Raw genomic sequence first — 26,338 nt, forward strand, 5'->3', positions numbered from 1 at the left:
TTTTTTTGTGCAGTTTCTCATCATTTTCCTTATCTCAAAAAGCCCGATCTTTGGGGGAAGTGGTCTTGTTGCACAAGACCACCCAACCAACTAGAATTGTGCAATGCTGAATTTACCGGTATGTGACTGAATCCCATCCCAAACTAGTGACAGCCGGGAAGCATACAAAAATTGCACATTTAACATTTCATGCCTGGGTATGAGAACATGGAGTTGAGCCATAGGCTGAGATCACACCTGAGGTTGTTGAGACAGGGCAGCTTCCCCTCGGCTGACCCCTTTTTAACCCCCATGCAGATGATCAAGGGAGCCACATGGGTTGAGCTTGGTGTTACCTCTGCAGCCCCAGGGTTGGGGAAAGCTTAAATGTGGCATCTGATCTCACCCTCCCCAAGCCACATGCTAATAAACATTCATATCATAAAAATACATTTTAAAAATCAGTCAAAAGTCCTTCCACCCACAGTTTCACTTAACACAGATGCACCGGGATTCAGTCCTGAAGTACTTTTAGACCCAGGGAAGCAAAATATTGGGGCCAATAGAGCTGGACCTTGTTCTGATCAAATGGGCCATTCTTATGAGATAATAATACATCTGGGGAAGGTCTTGTTTTGTTTTGTTGTTGTTTTTGCTTTGCTAGAGAAAGCATCATTTGCTTCTGCTTTCCATATACAGTTGCAATCAAAATTATTCGAACCCCCATTGCAAATTGGGTTTATTATCAAAAATTACAGACTTTCAGCTGTTTGCAATGAGCAAATCAGACAAAAGCAATTGAAATAGCTCAGCATAATGGATGCTTCACGTGGCTCCCCCAAATTTAGATGAAATGGCAACTTATACTGGCTTCTCCAGTCTCACTATTATTCAACCCCCTAAACAGAATCCCTCACAACAGCACAAATACAACTTGTCTCAAGCACACCTGATGCAACTCATCAAGGGCTTTATTAGTTGCACCAGGCATGCTTGAGTTGGCACACCTTTTGATTTGCTCATTGCAAACAGCTGAAAAGTCTGTCAATTTTGATAATAAACCCTAATTGCAATGGGTGTGTGTGTGTGTGTGTGTGTGTGAATAATTTCAATTGCAACTGTAGCTCTTAAAGGCAGAGGAGACCAGCTAGAAAGAGAAAAACTTTAGCTACTAACCACAACCAGTCCCCAGCAGGATGTTCAGGTGGTGCAACAAGTCAGCGCATCTGGCTGTTAACCAGAAGGATGGTGGTTTAAGTCAACCTAGGAAAAGCTTTGGGCAGGATTCCTGCATTGCTGGGGGTTGGACTAGATGATCCTCAGGGTCCTTTCCAACTCTGTAATTCTATGACACTGGTTTGTTGTTTTTTTAAAAAAAGGACCAGAGAAGTGGGTAAAAGAGGACATGAATCTGCATAAATTGTGCACATATTCATTTATATGCACATTTCAAAATCATTACTGTACTATGATTTGAACAGAAATGCCTCTCACCACAGTGAGGGTGACGACTTGTGTCCCAGCTCTGTATAGTATACACACTATGCTTTTGAAGCATTTTGCTTGCTCCTGCCCACCAAAGAATCTTGGGAACTGTAGTTTGTCAAGGGCGTTGGGAATTGCAACTCTGTTAGGTGTACACTGCAGTTTCCAGGAGGGGTGTGTGTGTGCTTTAAATGTACAGTGTGTGCGCAGCTGTGTGGTGGACGGGCAACGTCAAGGCATCTGCTCTCCATTCTTAGGGTTAAACCAGGGTTGGACTGGACAGCCCTTCAAACAGAAGACTTGTCTTCTGCCAGCCATTCAGCTAGAGAAGTGGCCTATGCAAAGTAGGACACACAGCCCCCCAAATCTCAACCCGTTATTAGAGGGAAAGGTCTCTAGGATAGAGGACATGGCTTCTAAGCATGTTTGGATCCTCGTTTCTTTCATTACAGAAACCAAACATTGCTCTTTACATTCTTCTTTCCCTCTCTGCTTCAAAGCCCTCTCTTACGCAACTTTTATAGTAATTATAACTGTAACTGTTTCTCTCCCTGAACTGTTTCTCTCTCCTTTCCACTAGCAGCTCAATCCTAGGTGTTTCTACTCAGAATGGAAATACAGTAGGGCTTTCTCTCAACTGAGTGCACCTATAGAGTTATAAACCTGACTGAGAGTCAACAACTCTGTTTCCGACAGTGGCCAGCTAGACGCCTCTGGAAAGGTCACAAGGAAGGCCTAACGGCGATAACTGTCTTCTGGGGTTGTCCCCCAACAAGTGACCTTCAGGAGTATACAGCCCCTGAAGCTGGAAGTTCTATTTATTAACCATTGAAGAAACAATGTGGAGGGTTCTCTCCCTCCGTGTTTTCTCTTTACAACGACTCTGTGGTTGGTTTTTGTAGTATTTGTGTGTTTTTTCTTTGGAGGAGACCAGAGACTGCCAAGGCAGGGCACAGAAGGGCTCCTCTTGTGGGGCCGTTTCCCTAGGTCCCCCATCCCACAACAGCAGTTAGCAGGCACATCCCAGGAGGCTCCTCCGCCAGGGCTTTACTTGGTCTTAAACCGTACTACTTGTGTTGTAATCCACCTCGGGACCTTAGGGTGAAGGGGAGGTATCTATTATTGATACTACTTCACCATAACATCTTAGGGCAGGCTGCTCTATAAAAATACAATACAGTCATACCTGGGATCCCGAACGCCTTGGTACTCGGACGTTTTGGTTCCCGAACACCGCAAACCTGGAAGTGAGTGTTCCGGTTTGCAAACGTTCTTTGGAACCTGAACGTCCGATGGGGCTTCTGATTGGCTGCAGGAGCTTCCTGCAGCCAATCAGAAGTTGCGCTTTGGTTTCTGAACGTTTTGGAAGTTGAACAGACTTCCGGAATGGATTCCGTTCAACTCCAAGGTACGACTGTATTAAAATCTGTTAAGATGATTTGCAATCAGAAGAATTGATATTAACCACATGTCGCTTTTGACATCTTTCTGCCCAAGCTTTCCCTGACTCACAAGAATGGAGCCTGTGGCACATGTTTGAATTTCTGTTTCATTTGCTTTTCTGCTTTTGTATGGCTGTGTTACTGGTTTTAGGTTTTTGTCTCAATGCCCTGTTTGTTTTCTGAACCAGTTTTCTGAACCCCAATTGGTGGCCTGTGGACCCCAGGGGGTCAATGTAACCCAGATTTTTTGGGGGGAATCTGTGGCGCCATTCACATAACAAAACCTACCATAGAGATATCTAAATTTTCCAAAGTAGGGGGTTTGCAGTAGCCTACTTGGTTTATTGGGAACCAATACTTCTAGACCATACTCCACTTAACAGCTTTTATTTTGAAAATTAAGTAAAGAGTATTGAAAGCAGCAACAGCTGAGACAGGATGCCTAACCTAACCCCCACCCTCTGAATATACATAAGGGTCTGGTGGATTCTGTTTCAGTGTATCTGAGGAAGTGTGCATGCACACAAAAGCTCATACCAAAATAAAAACTTAGTTGGTCTTTAAGGTGCTACTGAAGAATTTTTTTTATTATTTTGTTTCGACTCAGACCAACACGGCTACCTACCTGTAACTAACCTAACACCGTCTGGGAAACGTCAGTGCTAAGCGGGCATTTGAACCCTGGTCTCCCCAGTGCAGCATTGGAGCCACCACTACACAGTACCAGCCATTGATCCGAATTCCACAGCGGAGTGGCGCGCATGCGTTTGTGCCTCTGTTGCATTTTCTTCTGCCTGTCCCAACCGCATCGTCCCACCACGCAAACGGCGACAATCCCGACGCCCGACCCCACCGCGTCCTTTTCCTGCTTCTTCTCTTAGGCGCCGTCACGTGTTCGGGAAGAAGGCAAAAAAATAACTCAGACAACCCGCCACCTGGACGCGGGTCGAGCCGAGACCCGTGACTTGCAGGCCGCAAAAAGGGCCCTGCATTGCGGAGCCCGGCGCCTCCTGATGGGGCGAGAAGATTCCCCTTCCTTCCAGCGCGACCATTCCTCTCCCGGGCTCCCTTTTGATTTGGGGTGGGGGAGCGGGAAAACAAGACCCAACAGAAACGCGCCACTGCCTTGCCCTGCCTCACTTGTGCTGGGATGAAAAACCCACCCGCCGCCCCCAAACGTCTCCTGATCTCTCTGCCTCCCACCCCATTCATGCAAAGGCAAGGAGGGGAAACTGGATGAAGGAAATCTTCGCTTGTTGCTGGGCCCTGCGGACTAGTCCTGCCTGCTCACTTTGGGGAGAGGATCTGGAGACGAGGGCGTCCGAATCCAACCCTGAGCCTCCTTCTCCCTTGTTATAATGTGGAAAGAACGGAAGATTGGGGTAGGGGGGTAGGACGGGGGGGGGTATGCGACAAAGAAAATCCTGCTTCGTTTTTCTACAGCCCCCCCCCCCTCACCCCGACCTTGCATACGTTGCTGCCTGCAAAGCATGACACAAAAAGAGTCATTTAAGAATGTGCAATGGATTCCGATTACTGGAGATTTTCCTCCTCCCGCTACTTCCAGCCATTACTTGCTGAGCTCTGGGGAGATCTTTATCAGCCTGTCTCTGATCGATTCCGAGAGAGAGAGATCTGCCTGCAGAGTCGAGGCAGCGCCAAAGGGGGCTGACGGAGGAGGAGGAGGAGGAGGAGGAGGAGGAGAGGGAACGGGGGCGGGGATAAGAGGGGCAGTCGCAGGGGGGAGGGAGCAAGGCTGCGGGGGTTGCCAGAGCCCTCCTCTCCGCCCCCGATCGCAGCCAGCCCTTTCTAGCCCCCGGCCAGCCTTGCTTGTGCTTGGGGAAGACCGACTTGGAGTTATATTTTTATGCATATTTGTTTTTTTTTCTTACCTCCCGCGCCGCCGCCGCCGCCGCCACCACCGTACCATCCGGCCCGATTCCCTTTCTGCTCGCTTTCGTTTTAAAAGACTCGAGAAGACGCGGAGAGGTGGGTGGGTGGGTAAAACCCCAAAAAGGAACGAAGAAAGGAAAGAAAGCAAGCAGAGGAAAAATGGTGCATGATCGCGAAGGGGAGAGGGGCGATTTTCTCTCGTTTTGGGGGATCGAAGAGCTGCTGGTTCCCAAGAGGGCGCCCACCGACCGGGGCTAAGGAGTTCGCCTCTTCCCTCCCGTTCGCATTATAAACACTGGTCGGTGGTGGCATCCTGGCTCCTTCCCTGGAGGGACGGCTTCCCAAGATTTGAAATTCGTTGCTTCTCGATTGGAAAAGGCTCGGAGGATGTTGGTGTGGAGTTGAAAAAATAAATAAATCCACAACCCGGTTCCCCCCTTTTCCTTCCAGCTTTGGTGTGTAGAAGAAGCGTTTGAACTCTTTCTTTTGTTTGGGAAGTTTTCTACCCCCTTTCCCCACCTTCATTCGCCCAGCGTTTGCTGAAATCGAGGGGGGGGGGCGAGAGAAAGAGAGAAGAAAAAGGACTCTGGAAGCCACCATGGCGTCTGTTTTTACCAATGGACCCTGCAACCCAAGCGAAGCCGAAGTGGTTCACCTCTCCAGGAGCTTGGAAGTGGGCACCGTGATGACTTTGTTTTACTCCAAGAAGTCCCAAAGGCCAGAAAGGAAAACGTTCCAGGTGAAGCTGGAGACCAGGCAGATCATTTGGAGCAGGGGATCGGACAAAATCGAAGGCGCAAGTAAGTTGCCTGGCTTATAAAAACACACACACATTTTAGGGAGCAGCGCTTGAGTGGAATGTGATGAGCGTTTTCATACATTTTTTTAACGCTTTATAGTTCTTCGGGGGTTGAGGCTGCAGTCCTGGAAGGGGGGGGGGACTCTAGGGAAGAAACTCCATTTGCCACAACTGGACTTACTTGCAAGTCAATTAATGAACTCTCCCTCTAATGTAGGGGGTGCAGCTGATGGTCTTAATAAATTAACAGATGCATGCATATTAATTCACCCCTGCCCTCATGTAATGCTTTCTTGGTTTTGCAAATCCACAAATGTTTAGCATACAAATGGGCTTAAAAAATGGGTAAGGGGAAAATCCCAGACTGGTCACCTGGGGAAGTCCTTACTCACTATGGCGATGACTGGCTAGTGGTGATTTACAAGCCTACTTTTTGTAAGGGTCATTTGTTCTAGGGCAGCAATGGTGAGCCTGCAACCTTGTTGTCGGACTCCAACTCCCATCAGCCCCAGCCAGCATAGACAATAGTCGGGGATGATGGGAGTTGCAGTCCAACAACGTCTGGGGCCCCAACAGCTGGAGGGTCACAGCTTCCCCATCCTAGTCCTAGGAGCATAACATAGGCTTGGGTTATTTTATGAGTTGTTTTGTGCAAGAACTGTCCCAGAGCAACTTGCTCCATGGTGGCTTATACAAAGAAAAATCCAACATCATTTACAGTGGTAATATATATTACAAGTGACCAACAATTATAGTGCCTTAAAAAGAAAAGAAAAAAATCCTTCCCATTCACCAAAAGGATAACCACCTCCAAACCCAAGCGATTGCCCATGAAAATAGCAGCAAGAACCTCGAAATTGTCCTAGTAGGACAAACATTGACTGTCGATGTAAATGTCACTGAGTTTTCCTGAGGTGACCATTCCACAAAGGGGAGTCTGCCACTGAAAAGGCCCTGTCTCTTTTCTCCCAGAGAATGGCCTCAGATAACTATTTTGGGGCTCATTATTGCAGGAACAGCCGCCAGTGAGCTTTTGGGGTTCTAATGATGATGATGATACAGTAATAATAATGTATGCCCTGCCCATCTGGCTGGGTTTCCCCAGCCACTCTGGGCAGCTTCCAACAAAATATTAAAATACAATAGTCCTTCAGATATTAAAAGCTTCCCTAAACAGGGCTGCCTTCAGATGTCTTCTAAAAGTCCCAAGCCATGAAAAAGTTTATGTCATAACCAGCACTTTAAATTGGATTTGGGAGCAATTCAGCAACCAGTGCAGCCACACCATAATGGGTGTGATGTATTCAGAATGCCTAGTGCATATTCATAATCGGGCTGCTGAATTCTGCTGTGTTCTTCCTCTGGTGCAAAGGTTACTGGCCGATCTTGGGCCAGTAAGTATATCTCAGCCCAGTTTATCCTATGGGATTATTCTGAGGATATGAAAATACTTCTCTTCCTACAACACATAATTTATGGCATTCCCTACTCCACAATGCGGAGATGTTTGTGGGCTTAACTTTGTAGGAGACTAGGAGTCTCATGCCCAGTGGAATTATAAAACGGGGGGGGGGGGGGAGAGAGAGAGAATCAGTTTAGAAATCAGTGGTAAATCCAGGGGAGATTTGAATGGTTCTGTCTGCCATCTTGATTTGTAAAAGCATCCAATTGTATCCCAAACATGGACAATATCCTGCTCCTCGATCTCAGGAACCATCGTGCAAAATTTCTTAAGAGGTGTCCAAATGCACAGAGAACAGTCTTTCTAAAATATACTGCAGAGTAGATAAACTCATGGTTTATCAGTGGTGGTTATCTATAATGGGTAAATAGAACCTTTGGGTTCAGGGGCAGTGAACGCTGAATACCACATTTTTTTTGGGGGGGGGGTTTCTGCTCAGGATCACATAACCTAAGATCCATATTTCATACCGCCAAGCCTTATTCAAGATTCTGACATACAAAGCCCTGAATGGTTAGGACGAGTTATCTGAAGTGCCTCCCTGTCTGTATTGTCCTGGCTGTGATTTTAAGAGCTACTGCTTGTCATAGCATTGCCATGTGAAATCTATGGGACAGAGCCTTCTCGGTGATGGCACCCTGGTGATGGAACAGCCTTCTTGATGTATAGCTGCCACCAACTTTAGTTATTTTTCATCACTATTCGAAAACTTTTCTGTCAAGTCTTTGGGGACGTAATCCTCTAAAAAGGTTCTGGTGTGTCCTGAGGAAAGGAGGTGAATGTCTGAACTGTGCAATGTTGCTTCTGTTTTAATGCGTTGGTTGATTTTATGAAGTTCTGTATTTTTTATGGTTGCCACCCACCCAGAGATCACTTGGTGATAAAGGGCAGGATATAAATTTTACAAATAAATTAAATACATAAATGGTGATGGGTGGTTATTATCTTCATACCTTGCTAGTTGACTTTTGAGAAAGATCTGGTTTCTGAGAAACACTGAGAAACAGGAAGATGGGTGAGACCTTTATTCCGATCCAGCAGGGTACTTGTATGTTAGAAAAAATGTAGGGGTGTGTAAGGGGGGGGGAAATCAATTATGCTTTCCTGATGATTAATAAATAGATAAGGCCCATGTCATACATTTGTAAGGTGCCATTATTAAACTGGGCCAGCCATTGCTGTTGAAAAAGGTATTGCAGGTGTTCACGTTTTACCGAAAGCAAGCTTACTCGGCCTGATGGTGGATTCTGTACCTCGGGTTACAGACGCTTCAGGTTACAGACGCTCCAGGTTACAGACTCCGCTAACCCAGAAATAGTACCTCGGGTTAAGAACTTTGCTTCAGGATGAGAACAGAAATCGTGTGGTGACGGCGCGGCAGCAGCAGGAGACCCCATTAGCTAAAGTGGTACCTCAGGTTAAGAACAGACCTCCAGAACGAATTAAGTTTTTAACCAGAGGTACCACTGTACAAATGTTTGGCATGCATATAATTCCAATATCCCCTTAGCTCAAACTATGGTGCACAGATTTGTATAGACACTTGCCAATGCAAGAAAAACTTTTTTTTAAAATGCATTGTGTTGTAAACATTCCCCTCCTTCCTGATGACATAGGTAGTCATGATCACCTAACCATTCCACAATTTTCCCACTTGCCCTGTTGATACATCAGAGCTGCAAGAGGAAAAGATATTTCCTGTTTTTCTCAAGTGATTGAGAAACCATGGCAACTGGTTTCTGTCTTGCACATTCTCAAGTTTGAATATTCCCTTGAAATGTTTTTATAATTATTTTTTGGGGGGAGATTCTAAAATTTAAATTGTAACACCTTTTTTTAAAAGCAAAGGGGAAAGTAAAGCTTTTAAAAGCTTTCAGTGCAAGTTCGAAGTGTGTAATTCCTGCAGCAGGAAACAGTTAATTGTCTGGTTCTCTGAGGTGAGTAATATTTGTATCCAGGTGACAAGACAAGGAAGATTATGTGAAATGGAAGGTATTTTTTTCTGCAGTGACTGCACGATTAATGAGTAAGGTAGATTGGCTAGATAAAGATTGGCTAGATAAAGTTCACTGCACCAGTAACTTTTTTGGATTTATTTTCAAGGCTAAGTTCCTCTGTCAGATACACTGTCTGTATATTTTCCAACTTAATTCATAGATCTTCCTCAATAAACTTTCATTCATTGTTAGGTCGTAAAGACTGCAGTATCCCATGTAATACAAATGTATTACCTGCCTTTTTTTTTTAACCAGTACCTTCTGCTGCCATGTGCTCTGGAATGTAGAGAGGGAGTTGACAACTCTTCAGTCTAATTTATTCCCCTTTTGCCTCTGCAGGGAGGTCCTTCATCCATGAAATGTGGAGGTCTGGGGTGCTTGAATCTCATGCCAATATAAAATCTAGGTAGTGAGCAATTGAGATAGCAACACACTCTTTTCCCTCTTTCCTTGAGCTAGATTTCACTCAGCAAAAGGTCTTGTGGCACCTTCAAGACAGATTGATACATTGTGGCATAACATTTATTTTTGTGTGTGTGTGTGTGTGTGTGTGTGTGTGTGTGTGTGTAAATAGAAACAGAAAGAACACAGAAATGTAAGAATACACTTTATGAGATTTCATGCTTTTGGACCTCGCTGTTTACACCCCCCTTTTGTACATATGCATGTTTGTGAGTGAGAGAGATAAAAAATATATATACATAATCTTCACCAATTAAAGACAGCAGTTCATGCATCTGAGTCAGTGGGCTCTGCCACAATAAATTTGCTTATTTTTAAAGTGCTTTTTCCTCTTGCTCTTTTTTTTTGTTTCTGAAGTAGACTATCACAGCTACCCCTCCTGGAAATGACAAAATAAGAAATGCTAATCTCTAGAGATTAACTATTAGTCACCAATTTATCAGCCTTGCAAGCAAATGTTTTTTCCCCTCTGCAGGATGGTGGATTGATTAGCTGTAATCCTTTTGTAAACCCTGCGAGTTGGGCCTTTAATCATACTAATTTAATATCTCTATCCAAGCTTCATGTGCATTAATTTGGGGTGGGGGGTGGGGGTAGGGAGCAGGCAACAGGGCAGATTTCCAGAGAAAGAGATTTAAACGGGGATGCATCCTTCGCATCTCTTCGTTATTGTCATTGAGGTTTATTTGTAGGCATCAGTGTGGGGTGTAATTTTCCTTCTTTGCAGCATTGAGCTGTGATTGATTTGGCCCTATTTCTCTTTCTCATAGTTGTTTTGCTTTCAATTCCATGAGTGGAGGAAGAGGAGAGATGACCATGAAATAGTTAGTTTAGCATTATTTCCGAATCTAGGATCATGGTTTGTTTTGCCCAAACCACTGTGATCACTAGCTGTTTTGAAGCCACGGCTTGCTGTTGGTTTAGTGACCATAATTTTTTGGGTGGAACAAACCATGTGTTCAGACAAAACTAGTGGCTTCTGATTCCCACCTCCCACTTGTTAAAGCGAGGAAGGGAGTATGTGGTCTGTATGCACCAGGATGCAGACTGTGCAAAGTATGGTTTAATGGATAATAATAATAATAATAATAATAATAATAATAATAATAATAATAAATCTTTATTTATATCCCGCCCTCCCGAGCCAAGACCAGGCTCAGGGCAGCTAACACTGAATATAAATACAGTAAAAACATTATAAACAAAACAAAAACAGTTGATTAAAATATAAGTTAGAATACAGTTTAAAATGCAGCCTCGTTTTAGTGGTAGCCTATAGATCAAACCCATAAGGGGGGAAAACATCATATATTCACCGGGGTCTACATGGGCCAGCAAAAAGAGCTGAGGGAAAATTTATATTCAGATCCCGTATAAGGGGTTCCATCAAATGAATGAATGAATGGGGGTGGGTGGTTAGACTGAGTCTAGCCCAAAGGCCAGGCGGAACAGCTCCATCTTGCAGGCCCTGCGGAAAGATGTCAAATCCCACAGGGCCCTGATCTCCTGTGGTAGGGCATTCTACCAGGCTGGGGCCAGAGCTGAAAAGGCCGTGGCCCTGACCAATGTTTTCTGACTTAGTGTTATGTGTGAATGTGGCCAAAAATGCTTGAATAAAGGCCATGAAGCATTGTATGTCAGTGCTGTAGAGCAGTACAAATGCTATCCACCTATCCAATGGCTATGCTTAGCACTTTGATCACAGGGAACTTTTCAAGATGTGTGTCAGATTAATGATTTCCCTTGCAAAGAATTGCTTGCTTGCCGAGGTGAGGAATATCCATGAGGATGGCCCATAGGTCTGCAACTAGAATCTGGAGTAAGGGGAGGTCTTCTAAAGGAGGAAACTGTGAACTGTGGTTTCGAGGCTAGTTTACACGTGCATGTATTAACTGATTCCAGTGGAAATAGTAGTCCAAGGGCCAGTGCAGCTGTATCTGTTTTGGTGCCCCACAAGGTATTGTCCTCCTTCCCCTTATAGTTGAGGGAAGAGGCCTGCAGAGTATTCATGATGCTTCATTAAATATATCATTAAAAGCAGTGCTGTGGCCTGTTTGGCTGCAGGACAGCCCCACATTAATGATGAACATCCATACACAGGTCTACATGTGCTGTGCTTACTCTTAAGAGAACCTTTTGTAAGGCTACTCCATGCAAGATGCCCAGCCAAGCACTTAGCCGAGACAAGGATGCACAGGAGCAGAAAGCAAGCAAGAGGGTCTTCTCTTCAATAAATCGATTGCCACTTTACTGTGCAACTGGCTGCAGAATCCATATCTCTGGTAACAGTGCATCTCACTTGCTTGATTGCCTGATCATTTTGAGCCATTCTCTGCTCTGCTGGGCCCTTCATCACTATAGCAACAGACTGGAAGTAGCACCACTTATTTTAAAATAGGAGTACTGTATTATTTTCCCACACTCTTCGTGTGCATTGCTGGGCCAGTTTGTCACTGCATTTGCGCTTTGTTGCTGGGTGTGTTGATTGCATTGGAAGATTGTGGAGACCTTTGGTCCTGTCCTTTACAGAATATGCTAGGCTTCCATTTTCAGTAGTTCATCTTAACAGGGGTGGCTAGCCTGTGTTCATCCAGACGCTGCTGAACTACAATTCCCATGATCCTCCACAATTGGGTATGCTGGCTGGAGTTCAGCTGCATCAGGAGGGCTACAGGCTTCCTATCGCTGAGCTAAAGTTATCTTCCATTTGTATCTTCTGTGATGTAAAAGAGCGTGGCTGAATTGAGATGATGGATTGGGTATGAGTGGCAAGTGTGTACGCTCCCTCCTCCCCTCCTGCTGTATGTCAAGGGAGGAGATTAAGCAATTCTGCTTCTAATTTGCAACAAGATACTTTTTTGTCTGTATATGGTAAACCATGGTTTGCATCAGCCATAGTTTGTCCTCAAAGCAAGATACAACTGTGGAGAAGGGAAGGAGGCAGCATGTTATCCTGAAGCTCACTGTTGTTTGTCCAAACTATGACCATTCCCTTTCTTTACTCCCAGAGCAAAAACGTCTTGCTGTCAAGAATCCTATTTGCTCCTTGCGAGAATTGAGTGGGTGATGGAAGACGTCTCAGAGTGCTTGTATTGTGGGAAACCGGGCGAATTATGCAAGCCTCCAGCTGAGTCTGTGCAAAATAAAGCCAGCGCAAAAGTTAAAATGAAGCAGTTATGAATCCTGCACTGACCAAATAATATTAGCCATAAAACGCTGCTGTAGGCAGCTGTGGGTCCTGACTGCCAGATGAGTGGTCTCAAGTTGCTGTTCTCCAAACACTGTGGAAACCTCTTAAGCAAGCAGAAACTTTCTTCTTTGTGAGACTGGCTGAAACCTCTTAGCAGATGTTCTGTAATCAGTTACAGGTCAAATAAAATATGCATTAGGAAACTTCCTTTTAAGTGTCCTTGCATATTTTAAAAACAGGTGTTTTTGGTTTGTTTTGTTTTTCAACATCTGAGTCTAAGGCAGAGTTTAAAATGCTGCTTAGTATTGAGTGTCATCTGAGTCCTCCTCCCTTTTCTGGATGCTGCTAATATAGTTCCTGTAAGAATATCTCTCCTTTTTAATGCAAGGTAGAGAACTTTTTCAGGAAGTCTTCCAGGGGTTTGCAAGCTCAAGGTGGGTGGGACCAGAGGCAAAGTGACTCTTAGCTTTATCCTACAGATGTTTCTATGCCCACTCTCCATCCTCCATCTGAGCAAGCAAGAAGAATGATCATAGTTCAAGAATATACTAAAGTACTTTAATCAATTTTCTTGGGTTTTCTGTTGACCATATTTCCTTCGGTTAATGCATCTGAAGAAAGACTATAGCTGAAGAGAGCAGAAATGGCAAACTAACTCTAAAAACAATAAGGTGCTTTCCCCCCCCAAATGACCCAGTCGCAATACCTTTGTTAGATTCTTGTTTGTCTTTCTTTAGCCACATCGAGTAATTTCCCCACCCATTGTCCCATTTCTGAACTCCTTCAACCTGGAGGTTGCTTTCAGTGGTCTGAAGGACCATAGTTTGTGTATTTCACTGAAGAAGAAGATAGCAAAGCTTGTTCCCAATAGGGTTGCATTTGCAATGTGTCGGGATTTGGTACCTTCTAACAACCCAACCCACACTACCGAATAATGGTTGCAATTTGATTGAAAAAGTCCAATTCCTGGCCTTTCAAGATGTTGTGGTATGTGTGTTAAGATTTCTTGGACATGTTCATAACATGCCTGTTCTTGTGGCTTAAATTATTATTGAATCTTACTCTAGTCTTTAAGCCACATTGAACTTTGGGAAAGCAGCGTAAAATGCACTGAACAGTTCCCTTTACCTGTAAGTTTTGGAAAGTCAATTGTTTTCCACACATTTTGGCACCTCTTAAGATACCTTACGCAAAGTTTGCATGGTGGTTTCTGACATCAAAGAGCAAGTTTTCATCTACACTTGTATTCAGTTGGTTGCCATTTTGAATCAAGATATTGAACTGAATCTTTCAAAACTTTTAACTACAGATTTCAAACCTGCACTAATCTTTTTGAATTCTGGAACAATGCCAGGTAAATGACTTCTAGTCTTTTTTTTAATATGCAAAGTGGGTTGCAGCATAGTTCTCCCTTAGAAGAAGACTCTTGTTCTCTGTGGGATGCTGAGGTTGTGAAATAGTGACTAACAGAATAACCCTTTCAAATCTGACTCTGTGCCAATGGACAATATTGCTTCTTTATTAACCATACAGCCCAATCTTTTGCTGACTCAGAAGTCAGCCCTGCTGATCCGCACAAGGCTTCCTCTCAAATTAAAATCCTGTGAAGAAGATTGCAAGATTTGTGACTTTGTGTCCCATAATTTCTTCCCAGTTCTCCCTGTTCCTAATATGTAGGAAGAAGTATGAAAATGTGTATATGTTCCTCATTAGGCCAACTAAGAGTCATGTGTTCTCTCTGGCAAATGGCCATGTGTGTTGGTTACATAAATGTAGGCGTAAATAGTATCTCTGTCTAATATGGAAAGTGGTGCAGATACTGGAGAGGAAGAGAGGAGGTGGGTTCTATCTCAGTTGGAAGATACAGGCTGAAGGCAGCTGCTGGGATGGATTTTTTCCCCTGTTTTCATACTGGGAGAGGTGCCAGATGGTGATGGAAAGCCAAAAAACCACTTTACCATTGCCTCTGTGTGTGTGTGTGCATGCATACACATTTGTATGTGATTTGTTTGGTTTTTCCTTTTCCTTTTGGAGAGCATGTGCCTATCAGAAAGAGAGCTCAGGATTTTTGGAATCTCAAAAGCTGCAGTGCTTCTGTATTTTTTTTTTGAAGCGTACTTATTACTTTTTGTCTTCCCCCACCCCAGCCAACCACTGATACGATGCTTAACAGAGCAGCTTTCCTTTTGATAAATTGCTCTTCACCTGTTGATCCAGAGCAAGCCACTTTGCTGTCCCTCTGTGGGATTCCTGCGTGCACTTTCTTCTGCCAACGGACTTCTGGGGATTGGTAATTACGGTGCTCAAATCCCACAACCACCTCTTTCAATTGTGGCATGCGCACACACTCTTTTAAACACACACACACACACACACACACACACACACACACTATGATGATGGAGGAAATTATCTTACAGACATAATGACTGGAAGTGTTAGAATTAATGTTGCTTCATCTGCAACTGAAAACTGCTCTCTCTGTCCTCTCGTGGAGGGGCGAGGCAGTGGCAGCGAGAGACAAGAGAGATTAATAACAGTGAAAACTATGCAGCAGCGCATAGGATCTGATGACATGTTGGTAGGGGAAGCAGACAGCTCATTGGACCTGGACCATTCTTGTCCCTTTGGACCATTGGCATTGACATACCAATGGTTCGACCCATTCTGTGCTCTGCTGTGGCAATCCTTTGCAGTGGCACAATGCTCTGGGGAGTGGAAAATGAAGAGATTTTTTGTTGCAACAGGGACAGATCTTTCCACTTATCAGTGTGTAGGACATTGTTGTTTCTGAATATCTGCATCCCGCTTTTTGAATCAAAGCCTCGGTGAAGCTGCAAATAGCATTAAAACCAGAGACGTAAGAATAAAACATCGACAATACACAGGCAACAAATTAAGCAGCAGGGACAGTGAACAAAACCAGCAGTTACAAAGAACTCAGTAACACAGCCAGGGAAGCCTTCTACGAACCAGAGCACCCCAATGGCTTCTGAAAAACAACACTCCCTTCTCCTGGCATTGGAAGGCTAGCAGGAAAAAAGGAGAATGAAATTGTCTTTCCCCATACCTGTAGTATTTTCAAGAAACCAAAGAAGGTAGTTGAGGAAGGTCTTCAGCAGGTTGGTCTTTTAGCAGAGATAGTGCCATAGAATCAAGAGGCTGTGTACTAGCAACAAAAGCTTTTGAGAAGCCATAAAACAAGGGTAGCCAGTGTAGTGCCTTACAGATGTTAGACTGCAACTCCCATCAGCCTCAGCTAGCATAGCCAGTGGCCAGGGATCATAGGAGATGCAGTCCAACAACATCTAGAACAGGCATCCCCAAACTTCGGCCCTCCAGATGTTTTGAACTACAATTCCCATCTTCCCCGAACACTGGTCCTGTTAGCTAGGGATCATGGGAGTTGTAGGCCAAAACATCTGGAGGGCCGCAGTTTGGGGATGCCTGATCTAGAAGGCACCCCATTGGCTACCCTCTGCCATAAAACACCCATATAACTGTATTTTACTGAAAATGAAATTTCCACAAAATAAAATCCAATTCAGTATATATTTACCCCTGCCCTACCTTTTCTAAGCTTCACTAGTGCATGGATTTTATGATATTCAACGTATTCCAGGCTCAGTTCAGCCAGTCTTTTATATGTAGGTCTTGCCTACCTCAATTCAAGCTGTAATGATTAAATTGCTAAGTAATTCCTGAGGTCTCATGGGATTGTGGCATTGGTATATTACAGAATACTTTTTACTGGCACCCAATGGTAAGCCACCAGAGGTGATTCTTCAAAGGATGCCGGAATCTCTATTTCTGCATTAAGCTTGGATCTTTGCACATCCATCCATGTGAAAGTCATCTGCCCCAGGGAGGCACATCGGTAACATACCATATACCTGCTGTTGTCCCTTTTGGCTTGGTGTCACATACGGTAGTTGCTAAGGAAGAAGGAGATAAAGCGGTTGGTTTGCAACTCAAGTCTACTGTGAATCCACACGGTGGAATAAACTGGTGATGAAAAGCAGGGTGGATTTGATTTAAATCAAATTGATTTAAATCACAATTAAAATCACTAGTCAGTAAGACTTGATTTAAATCTCTCTCTCTCTCTCTCTCTCTCTCTCTCTCTCTCTCTCTCTCTCTCTCTCTCTCTATTTACAGAAAATACTCATTCTTGCTGGTATAATCTTAATATTTACAACCAGAGGAAGGTTTCGTTTTAGGAATAATAAAATTTCAGAGTAGTTTTTTTACAGTTATATCAAAAATTCCTGCTTTCTTTCAGCCTCAGCCCTGCTCCATGGAACCTGGGAATAATAACCATTGGCCTACCTTACAAGTTGGTTTGTAGCTCCAGTGTTCCTCAGGCAAAAGTATGTCATCTGTTTTAACAAATTGTGCCAGAGGGGTCGTGATGACACACTTGCCTGATAAAACCATGAAACTGAATTTAGATCAGCCTGTAGTTTTCCAAGGGCTGGGGAAGGGGGCAGAGAGATCTGAGGCCAGGAAGGTGATCCTAAGGCAAAAGAAGACATGGAATGGGGAGGGAAGTGCAGGACCACCCAGGAAGCCTCAAACAATGCTTTGAATTATTTTCTGCTGACATTGAGATATTGTGGCCATTTTCACCTCTGTCCTGTTTGGACGCAGACCACACTAACAGCCCGCCCGAGTACTGTGAACATGCCAGTTTAATTATGACTTGACAGATTGGTGCTTTTGTGCTAAGTACTTGCGGCTCCGGGATGTTGTTTTTTGTTTGTTTGTTTCGGGAACAGTAAAGATCTAAAAGTTTTGTAATAAAAAATGGACTTGGCCGTGCTGGAGAGATACCAGTTAAACTCTAGGATTTTCTCTGTTTTCTTCTTGCCAGAGCATCCCTTCAGATCTAAAGCTTTCATTGTGAGTGTACTGTACTTAGTTTGAACCTTTCATCTGCCATTTGGTAGACAGTCCAGCAGAGAGCTGGAACCTATTACAGGAAGAAGCAGAAAGGCGTAGCTGGAGTATTTTAAACTTGGATTTTTAGAGCTCTGTTTATTTGTTTCTGCATTTTAAATGAAAGAGCACGAAGTTCAAGTTCAGTGTAAACAGCACTATTATCATGAAACCTTTTAACCTGATTCTGAAAAAAACAAACAAAATCAAAGTGGAGAGAGAGAGAAAAAAGAGCAGTAAAGCTTCTTCTATTCCCTTTATCTTTATTTCTGTGCTGTTTGGACAAGTTGCTTACAATTTTTCTGGTTGTAAGTGTTCAGTCGTCTGCATGGACTGATATAGGGTTTCTGTAAGACTTTACCATGTGCTGTGCACCAGATTGTAGATTTTATCACCATTTCTTCTCTTTAGAATTAGATACCGTCTCCTTTCCTATGTATTTCCTGCATATTGATTTCATATAGTACTTAAGTGGAAACTATGAGAACATAATGAGTCTTCCTGAATCAGACCAAGGGTCTGTCTAGTCTTATCATCCTGTGTCCCAGATTGATCAACCAATGATATGATATGATACCACATTGTTAAAATAGTTTGTAATATATTTATGTGACTTTATCTTCGTCTTTTAAAACTTTGTTATACTGTATATCACTTCGGGACACTGGGAGGGGGGAGAAGCAGTACAGTGGTACCTCGACTTACGAATGACTCGACAACTGAAATTTTCAACTCACGAATGAGGCAAATGGCTGCACACTTATGTTTTTTTCAACATCCGAATGGAAACCGCGGTGGTTTTAGATAGGGCTTTTTCGACTTACGAATTTTTAGATGAGGTTGCTTCGACTTACGAATTTTTCTGTTTCCAATGCATTCCTATGGGAAATCGCGTTTCCAATGGCGCTTTTCGACCTACGAAGGTGCCTTCGGAACAGATTAAATTCGTAAGTCGAGGCACCACTGTATATAAATTTAATAAACCTAAACCTAACTACAGTGGACCCTCTGGATACAAATTTAATTCGTTCCTGGGTTCCGTGCACACCCCAAAAAATCCGTAACTAGAGGTACCACTTCTGCACATGTGCACGGCATGCAGAGCGCTTCTGCATATGCGCAAGCGGCAAAACCTGGAAACATACTTCTGGGTTTGCCACTTTTGCAACCCGAAGTTTACATTACTCGAGAGTAATGTAACCCGAGGGTCTACTGTAGATTCTTCTGGGAAACCTATAGGCAGCGTGTTAAGGCAAAATTTGACTCTCACTGTTGCCTCCTAGCAAGTGGTATTCAATGGTACTTTGGCCTCTGAACACAGAAGTTCCATTTGGCCACATCATGACTAGTAGTTATTGGTAGATCAATCCTTCATGAATTTATCTTAAACCCCCATTTTAAAATACATAAAGCCAGCAGCTGTCATCACATCTTGTGGCTGTAGACTCTCTAAATTAATTGTGTATTGTATGAAAGCTTCCATTTGTCTATGCTGAGTCTCCTGTTAATCAAACAAATAGAGGGAGATTGCTGAAAACTGAAGGGAAATCTCTTTGTGGTAGGGGCAGGAACAGTAGTAAGGCTCGTCTAGGGTTGATCTTGTAAGGATAAACCACCATTTATTGTTAGTTCTTTTAAACTGACCGCAGTATCACAGCAGCTAAAAGGAGTCAAGTGAAATAAACACACAAAGAGAGAATGATGTATATATATAGGCAAAAATTAAGCACGGATTTTAAAAATCCACTGTTTTTAAAGGGGTGAGATTCAAGTCTGAACTCTCCCGTTTAAATCAGTGGGACTCAATAGTTCTTAATGCTGAATGGACCTTTGCTTTTGTATGTGCACATACTCCGAATAATGCATCAATGCAATCTTTGTCAAACGTATCAAATCTTCCCAATAGCTTTTTTAACTTGTATAGAAGGACCAAACGAATTGTTGGGCAGTGCGTTGCATGGCAGCTTGGGAGGGAAAACGTACTGTACTTGGTAGTAAAGGTACCGTATTTCTCTCCCCCTAAAGGAGCTCCTTGTAAACTGAAAGCTGGTCCAGGAAAAAGCAATCATCTTGGCTTCATGGCATGCAGCTCTCTGCTGTTTATGTGCACAATGAATGTGATTATTTGTTAAATGCTTAACTTTATTTCCTTTTTAGAAAACACCAGCAGCTGCTTCTTATATCACAAATTTACTCATTCAAAGTAGATATAACAATCGGACATATTTTAAAATTTAGGCACTAGGATCTAAGGCAGAAGATGTAGGGGGGAAAGCTCTGTGTTTATGGGATTGGGGGGGGCGGTCCTTTGGGCCTTTTCTAGCAATCTGAATGTAGATGTCTGGCATTTCCATCTTTGCATTACTAATTTAGATGCAGTTATCTATCCACCTTACCAGTATATTGTGCCACATAATTTCCTTGCTGGTGTGAGAGTGCACAGTTTATTCCTGTGATATATTGATATATCCAGACTTTAGTTTGGGCCAAAAGGCTGTTTGTGGTTCAAACAGCAGCCCCACTTTTTAAAGAACGACTTTTGATCCTGCATTTTCTCATCTCCCGTTGCTGCCCACCCCCAACTGCAGCTCTTAAACGTCTTGGATGCCGAGGGGGAAGAGCTGTGTCAGTTTCTCATTATCAATTGATCTTTGTCCTCTGAGACACCTTTCTCATATCTGGTTAGTGTTGCATCCGGCACAGAGAATTATACAGGTTACGCTGTTAAGAAGATTTGCTGGTGTGAGAGAGTTTGTGGGGGCAGGTCCATCTCCTCTCCACCTTTTCCTACTCTGAATTTTTCTTCTAGCATTTGGGGTTGAGGAAGAGGAGAATGGCTCAAGGTGTGATCATTGCATAAAAAGGAAAGTCAGATTTGGGTTGCAAAAAAAAAAAAAAAAAACGCCTGAGTCCTGTTCTGACTGATGGTGGTAATTTTTTTTATTGTTATTTTGTTTCATTTTGGTATTTTGTTGTGGTAGTAGGTGGCAAGTGGCAAAAATGTCTTGGCACAATAGGCCACAACAGAGACAACTGGAGAGGAACTTATTTCCCCCCTCCCCTGAATTTATCCAGCTCTGTCTTGGACCTGGTGAGGTTGTTTGCTACCATAAGCGTTCCATTGGTAGTATGTTGCTGCATGCATATCTTGGGAAATAGTATTGTGTGTATTCTGCTTCTCTGATGCTAAATGCACAATTAAACAAATGGTTGCATGGGGTGCGTCAATCCACCTACAGTTGTAGGTTAATTTCTCAAGAATGCATCCTTTTGCAAAAATCTAAATACAAAGCAAAACCCATCACACTAGGTGAGATGGCTTACTTTGACTGCAGATAGATTTCTTGGTCAGAAAATAAACAAGATGCATCTTTTCAATCAATTAGATATTCTCAGCTGGTCTACACGGTTCCAGTTTGAAGCTGATATTTAAAATAAGAAGAAGACTAGATTACAGCATAATTAGCAGACAGCAATTCAAGTTTATTGATATGGCTCTGAAATTGATGGGAGAAGCAGGGAGCATTATGAGCCCATATATCTTGCTTAGCTGCTCTTTGAATAAAATAATCTGGCTCCCAAAGCAGCAGTTCAGATAGGATGACATACTAGGGTGATCACATGAGACTTCCTTTCAGCAAATTATTCTGCCGGCATGGCAAGCTTTCAACGGAAAAGATTTTTCAGAGACAACGAAGGGTATGTTCAGCTTATTAGCCACCTTTCCCCCCCTTCAATGCCCCACAATGTATTTTCTGTGATTCCTGGTGGTGCAAAATACAGTTACAGTGGTACCTCGGTTTATGAACACAATTGGTTCCGGAAGTCTGTTCATAAACTGAAGCGTTCATAAACTGAAGTGAACTTTCCCATTGAAAATAATGAAAGTGAATTAATCCGTTCCAGATGGGTCTGCGGCGTTCGTAAACCGAAAATTTGTAAACCAAGGTGTTCATAAACCGAGGTTCCACTGTATATTTTTAAGGGCCTGCCAGATTACTGTGCACTCAAATCCTAAATTATGTCACTAGAAAAACAATAAACTGATGTGTGACCATCATAAACAGATAAAACAAAATTTTTGGTGTTTTTTAAAATGTTATTGGATTGTGGAAATGAAATTCCATTCTTTGTTGGCATCAGAATCAATGCAAGTACAGTCATACCTCGTGTTGCGTTAGGTTCATGTTGTGTCTTTTCAGCTTGCGAATGCGGCAAACCCAGAAGTGTATTCTTCCGGGATACACTTCCGGGTTTCGCCGCAAACGCAGAGGCATTCTGTGCGCTTCGCACATGTGCAGAAGCGCTCTATCGCACTCCCGCTTGTGCAGAAGCGCTGCTCTAGTTGCAGACTTTTCGGGGTGCGAACGGCACCCCAGAATGGATCATTTCCGCAACCAGAGGTGCCACTGTACAAGGAGAAAGCACCATCAATGTTATAACCAGCAGGTGTGGTTTGGGGGTCAGACTCACTTTGTCGCCACTTCTGGACACAATAGATATTTACCACCTTACACCAGATGCCCCTGACTGCTGTACATGCTTCTCACTTCCAACCAGAATATACTACAAGGTCTGTTATATATAGCCAAGCCCTGTGATGCAGTTTCATTTGTTGTCATCTACAGCTCCCAGCTAAAAATATTCCACTGTATCATGAATGATTTGGGCAATTCCTTTTTCAGGAATTCCTTGTTGCTTATGACAGGCCCCTTTGTTGTTGTTGTTTAGTCGTTTAGTCGTGTCCGACTCTTCGTGACCCCATGGACCATAGCACGCCAGGCACTCCTGTCTTGCACTGCCTCCCGCAGTTTGGTCAAACTCATGTTCGTAGCTTCGAGAACACTGTCCAACCATCTTGTCCTCTGTCGTCCCCTTCTCCTAGTGCCCTCAATCTTTCCCAACATCAGGGTCTTTTCCAAGGATTCTTCTCTTCTCATGAGGTGGCCAAAGTATTGGAGCCTCAGCTTCACGATCTGTCCTTCCAGGGAGCACTCAGGGCTGATTTCCTTAAGAATGGATAGGTTTGATCTTCTTGCAGTCCATGGGACTCTCAAGAGTCTCCTCCAGCACCATAATTCAAAAGCATCAATTCTTCGACGATCAGCCTTCTTTATGGTCCAGCTCTCACTTCCATACATCACTAGTGGGAAAACCATAGCTTTAATTATACGGACCTTTGTCGGCAAAGTGATGTCTCTGCTTTTTAAGATGCTGTCTAGGTTTGTCATTGCTTTTCTCCCAAGAAGCAGGCGTCTTTTAATTTCGTGACTGCTGTCACCATCTGCAGTGATCAAGGAGCCCAAGAAAGTAAAATCTCTCACTGCCTCCATTTCTTCCCCTTCCATTTGCCAGGAGGTGATGGGACCAGTGGCCATGATCTTGGTTTTTTTGATGTTGAGTTTCAGACCATATTTTGCGCTCTCCTCTTTCACCCTCATTAAAAGGTTCTTTAATTCCTCCTCGCTTTCTGCCATCAAGGTTGTGTCATCTGCATATCTGAGGTTGTTGATATTTCTTCCGGCAATCTTAATTCCGGCTTGGGATTCATCTAGTCCAGCCTTTCGCATGATGAATTCTGCATATAAGTTAAATAAGCAGGGAGACAATATACAACCTTGTCGTACTCCTTTCCCAATTTTGAACCAATCAGTTGTTCCATATCCAGTTCTAACTGTAGCTTCTTGTCCCACATAGAGATTTCTCAGGAGACAGATGAGGTGATCAGGCACTCCCATTTCTTTAAGAACTTGCCATAGTTTGCTGTGGTCGACACAGTCAAAGGCTTTTGCATAGTCAATGAAGCAGAAGTAGATGTTTTTCTGGAACTCTCTAGCTTTCTCCATAATCCAGCGCATGTTTGCTATTTGGTCTCTGGTTCCTCTGCCCTTTCGAAATCCAGCTTGCACTTCTGGGAGTTCTCCGTCCACATACTGCCTAAGCCTGCCTTGTAGAATTTTAAGCATAACCTTGCTAGCGTGTGAAATGAGCGCAATTGTGCGGTAGTTGGAGCATTCTTTGGCACTGCCCTTCTTTGGAATTGGGATGTAGACTGATCTTCTCCAATCCTCTGGCCATTGCTGAGTTTTCCAAACTTGCTGGCATATTGGGTGTAGCACCTTAACAGCATCATCTTTTAAAATTTTAAATAGTTCAGCTGGAATATCATCACTTCCACTGGCCTTGTTATTAGCAATGCTTTCTAAGGCCCATTTGACTTCACTCTCCAAGATGTCTGGCTCAAGGTCAGCAACCACACTACCTGGGGTGTATGAGACCTCCATATCTTTCTGGTATAATTCCTCTGTGTATTCTTGCCACCTCTTCTTGATGTCTTCTGCTTCTGTTAGGTCCTTACCACTTTTGTCCTTGATTATGGTAATCTTTGTACGAAATGTTCCTTTCATATCTCCAATTTTCTTGAACAGATCTCTGGTTTTCCCCATTCTATTGTTTTCCTCTATTTCTTTGCATTGCTCATTTAAGAAGACCCTCTTGTCTCTCCTTGCTGTTTTTTGGAAGTCTGCATTCAGTTTCCTGTATCTTTCCCTATCTCCCTTGCATTTTGCTTGCCTCCTCTCCTCTGCTATTTGTAAGGCCTCGTTGGATAGCCATTTTGCTTTCTTGCATTTCCTTTTCCTTGGGATGGTTTTCGTTGCTGCCTCCTGTATAATGTTACGAGCCTCCATCCATAGTTCTTCAGGCACTCTGTCCACCAAATCTAAATCCTTAAACCTGTTCCTCACTTCCACTGTGTATTCATAAGGGATTTGATTCAGATTGTATCTTACTGGCCCAGTGGTTTTTCCTACTTTCTTCAGTTTAAGCTGGAATTTTGCTATAAGAAGCTGATGATCTGAGTTACAGTCAGCTCCAGGTCTTGTTTTTGCTGACTGTATAGAGCTTCTCCATCTTTGGCTGCAGAGAATATAATCAATCTGATTTCGATGCTGCCCATTTGGTGATATCCATGTGTAGAGTCGTCTCTTGTGTTGTTGGAAGAGAGTGTTTGTGATGACCAGCTTGTTCTCTTGACAGAACTCTATTAGCCTTTGCCCTGCTTCATTTTGAACTCCAAGGCCAAACTTGCCAGTTGTTCCTTTTATCTCTTGATTCCCTACTTTAGCATTCCAATCCCCTGTAATGAGAAGAACATCCTTCTTTGGTGTCATTTCTAGAAGTTGTTGTAGGTCTTCATAGAATTGGTCAATTTCACTTTCTTCAGCACCGGTAGTTGGTGCATAAACTTGGATTACTGTGATGTTAAAAGGTCTGCCTTGGATTCGTATCGAGATCATTCTGTCATTTTTGAGATTGCATCCCATTACAGCTTTTGCCACTCTTTTGTTGACTATGAGGGCCACTCCATTTCTGCTACAGGATTCTTGCCCACAGTAGTAGATATGATAGTCACCCGAACTGAATTCGCCCATTCCCTTCCATTTTAGTTCACTGATGCCCAGGATGTCGATATTTATTCTTGTCATCTCATTTTTGACCACATCCAGCTTACCTCCACTCATGGTTCTTACATTCCAGGTTCCTATGCAATATTTTTCTTTACAGCATCGGACTTTCCTTTCGCTTCCAGGCATATCCGCAACTGAGCGTCCTTTCGGCTTTGGCCCAGCCGCTTCATCAGCTCTGAATCTACTTGTACTTGTCCTCCGCTCTTCCTCAGTAGCATGTTGGACGCCTTCCGACCTGAGGGGCTCATCTTCCAGCGTCATAACTTTTATATGCCTGTTGTCTTTGTCCATGGAGTTTTCTTGGCAGGGATACTGGAGTGGCTTGCCAGTTCCTTCTCCAGGTGGATCACGTTTAGTCAAAACTCTCCACTATGACCTGTCCATCTTGGGTGGCCCTGCATGGCATAGCTCATAGCTTCTCTGAGTTATTCAAGCCCCTTCGCCACGACAAGGCATTGATCCATGAAGGGGTATGACAGGCCCCTTATAAAATAGTTATTCTCCAGAAGCAGCAGGCTACATGAGAGAGATCCAAAAACAGGGACCAAAGCTTGCAACAAACCCACACGACCAGCTCTGTCCCTGTATCTGCTCAAGCAACACTCTTTCAAGGACCTAAAATCGGCAGGGTTTATCTACCTGCTCGTCTTACAACATGATATAGGCGACAGCTCCCCATCAGTTCCTGCATTCTTGACATAATCGGCCAGAACAGGCCATTCTCTATGCAGAAATAACGAACGTCGCTTCAAAAAAAGGCAGCGTTCAGAAACCTGTGGGGAAGGGGTCAAATCACCCAAGAGACTCTGCTGTTGACTTGAAGTGGTCATTTTTCAGCAAGGAAACTTCCAAGGGGAATTCCAGTTTATCAAGAAGCGTAATTCTGTCACTTTGGGCCTGTATAAAGACCATGGCTTCCTATCACCAAAACACATGTTAATTAACATAGCAAATCAAGAGATTGCTGTCTGTTCATGATCACACCTAGTGGGGATGCTGGAAACTCAAGGAGACCCTTGTTCACGGAGACTTCTGACAACCAAACAGAAACTCATATGGCAATTACTGTTTGGACTTTCTGCTGTGACTGATGGCACTTGAAGTCCAGGGGTGAAGGGGAAGAATCGGGGATCAAGGCAGGGCTTGGGATATTATCAGAGGAGTTATTGCGGTAGGTTGAAGGAGGGAAGAAATCAATAAGAGGGGGCATTTCAGGCTGCAC

General features: G+C 43.5%; 1 protein-coding gene across 3 annotated transcripts in view; it reads left to right on the forward strand.

Moving 5' to 3' along the window:
- The first annotated feature begins 4,625 nt into the window (after window positions 1–4,625).
- The window catches only part of PLCG1 (phospholipase C gamma 1), a 91,987-nt gene continuing 70,274 nt past the window's right edge, over window positions 4,626–26,338 (forward strand). For all 3 annotated transcript variants that reach the window (XM_035122995.2, XM_035122998.2, XM_035122996.2), the window contains exon 1: window positions 4,626–5,599. In XM_035122995.2, coding sequence (XP_034978886.1) covers window positions 5,398–5,599 — 202 coding nt within the window. In that variant the 5' untranslated portion in view covers window positions 4,626–5,397. The remainder of the gene's footprint in view (window positions 5,600–26,338) is intronic.

This window comes from Zootoca vivipara, chromosome 7, assembly GCF_963506605.1.
Source record: "Zootoca vivipara chromosome 7, rZooViv1.1, whole genome shotgun sequence".
Classification (NCBI taxonomy): domain Eukaryota; kingdom Metazoa; phylum Chordata; class Lepidosauria; order Squamata; family Lacertidae; genus Zootoca; species Zootoca vivipara.